The sequence below is a fragment of the Akebia trifoliata genome, chromosome 13, assembly GCF_017979445.1.
Source record: "Akebia trifoliata isolate Shusen 1 chromosome 13, ASM1797944v1, whole genome shotgun sequence".
In the NCBI taxonomy this organism is placed as follows: domain Eukaryota; kingdom Viridiplantae; phylum Streptophyta; class Magnoliopsida; order Ranunculales; family Lardizabalaceae; genus Akebia; species Akebia trifoliata.
The window spans coordinates 7,152,705-7,155,347 of NC_141387.1; the positions used below are offsets into that span (position 1 = coordinate 7,152,705).

The window sequence follows — 2,643 nt, forward strand, 5'->3', positions numbered from 1 at the left end:
AGAAGCTTCTAAGAAAACCAAGGAACCAAACGTCAATTTCGGCCAGCGTGACTAATTCTCCAAATGCCGAAAATACCCATTGATTTTCAGAAATACAAGTCAATTCATAAGCAAATTAATCAAATTTTGAGGGGTAATATTGTCAATACATATTTTATCTTATTTTCCTTTTCAAAATATTCTTCTAATCCGCGTTGAATTTGAACGCTTTGCGTATAAATTACTCTCAAAAAAATAAACTAAAATCATAATACATAACTTCTTCGCCAAACCAAAAAACAAAACAACAGCCTAAGAGAAGAGAGAAGAGAGAAGAGAGGTCTTCGTTCCAAAAAGAAGAGAGAGAGAATATGGGAGACGAAGGAAGAGGTTGCAGACCATTGGGTTTCTTGATTGGGTTACCCTTTGCTTTCATCTCACTGATTTTATCTCTTGTGGGTGCTGTTCTATGGGTTCTTGTGTGAGTCTCTCTTTCTTTGTTTCTTTAATATTTTTTCTTCATTTTAATGGGTTTTTTTAAATAAATAAATAAATAACTATGGGTGTTTTAATTTCTTCAAGAAGAACCCTAATTACAAATTTGTTGTTTTTCTTGAAAATGTCCTCGTAATTGTTAATCCAAAATGATTATATTTCGATTTTAGTCAAAAGTTATAAAATCCAATGACTATAAATCAGTAATTAAGATGATAATTTGGTGGGCCCAAAGATCATCATCGAAACCTCAGCCGAAACAAAGTAAGACATGGAGGTTGATGATGTCTTTAGAGTAGATCTTGTTCAATGGTATCAATCCAATAAGGATCTAATCCGATCCGATGAGATAAAAATTAAATCCAACCCTCATTGAATTGGTTTTTTATTTTTATTTTTATATCAATTTCAAAATTAGGATCCTTATTAGATTTTAACAAAAAAAACTCATGACTACTAAATTTAAATTTTGAAATCCAACTGTAAAAGCTAATTCACTTATTATTATTAAAAATTTGTACTCTATGACCATGTGGCACCGAATCTTAAAAATTTGGTGCAATATGGACCTGGGGTCCTTCGGCCCATATAACCCCATCTCATGTATATTCTCCGAGCCCATTGCATGAGCCATTCATGCATGCATGTGTAGGGTTGTGATATTACGAAACCATCAGATGGGTGGTCGACGCGGTTGATCTTCATACCCGATCTGATAGATTATCAAATCAAATTTGATCATCATTGGATTGGATCCTTGTCGAAATTCATACATGAAATTATGGAATTGGAATGGATCGGATTTCGGTCTTTACCAACCCATTGACTACACTACCTAGAGAATTAAAGGATAAAAAATAAGAAAAAAAAAATATTTTGAAAAATCCTATGAAAGCTGTTTGTGCCTTTTAGTTGTCTTTAATAATTAGTGACCTATAAATTGAACGCTATTTTTATTGCTTGGGTGACTCATAACTTGGTAAATATTGTTTCACTAATGTATTTGGGTTATAAATTGGCAGGACGGTTCTGACTTGCTTGTGCCCATGTTGCATCTGTTGTTCTGGACTAGCGATTTGCGCTATGTCTCTCATCAAGCTTCCTTTTAAAGTGATTCTATGGTTCACTGAGAAGATTCCTTGTTGATGTTCATTCTGACTTCTCTACTACTTTACTCATATTTTTTTAATTTTTTTTTCAATTTGTTGTTGGAATTCGTTTGATTTGAGTTTGAGATCAGTCAATAATAAATCAAGTATCTTAGCTTGTTAGATAGTAAATCTCTGAGAACCTTCACTTCTTTCATCTAATATTATATTGCTACGGTAAAATTGGAATTTTATATTATTTTAATTTTAATTTATGCTTTAATAAGAGGTATGGGAAGTAATTCATAGATTGATCAAAATCACGTCGAATCCTTGTCAAAATATGTTTAGGAAAGGCATATTGCTTGATTTCAGTATCAAATTTGTGTGAATCATATATTCTAAAAAGCACAGAGAAGAAGAGCCTAACTTTCTCCCCTTGTGTTCTTTGCTTTTACATAATACAATGTACATTATATTTTTTTCATTTCCCGTTCTCATCGATTTCGATTCTAAAATAAATGGTATCAAAACTAGAACCATCTATTCCAATTCTTAAGAGGTAAATGAGCGAAAAAGAATTCAAGTGATTGTAAAATGCCATCATTTTACATGCAAATTTTTTTCATCACAAATAAATGAGAAATTATTTTACTTCGATCATTACAAATCCTCTTATTTTTTTCTTTCAAGAAAATAGTGAACCTACAATAATTTGTTCTTGTAAGACATAAGTCAATAATTTTTTTTGTAAAATCTAAAAATAATCCTCTTTACAAGTTATAAAGTTGCGAGAGATTGTCCAATTTGAACTCAAATACATAGTTTACATGCAGAGGCGGAACTAGTAATTTGCCCATGTGAGGGCAATCAAAAGTAGAAAAAATTTTGTGAGGGACAACTAAGTGAAAAAAAAAATAGTTGTGAGGGTAATAGTGACAGATTTTTTTTTATCCGTTACTAAAATCTGTCACGATAGGTCACTAATTCATAGACTTTGAAAATTTTTGCAGGGCACTCTGTAAATCTTCCTTTGTTTAAAGTTTTCAAACATTTACAACCTAGAAAGAGATGAAGAGAC

General features: G+C 31.5%; 1 protein-coding gene across 1 annotated transcript; it reads left to right on the forward strand.

The window, feature by feature from the left end:
* The first annotated feature begins 264 nt into the window (after nucleotides 1–264).
* Nucleotides 265–1,754, forward strand: LOC147387634 (signaling peptide TAXIMIN 2-like). The gene is made up of 2 exons (XM_086420037.1): nucleotides 265–460; nucleotides 1,497–1,754. Exons 1-2 carry the CDS (start codon nucleotides 351–353, stop codon nucleotides 1,618–1,620), a joined length of 234 nt encoding a protein of 77 aa, XP_086276163.1. The 5' UTR covers nucleotides 265–350; the 3' UTR covers nucleotides 1,621–1,754.
* The last annotated feature ends 889 nt before the right edge of the window (nucleotides 1,755–2,643 follow it).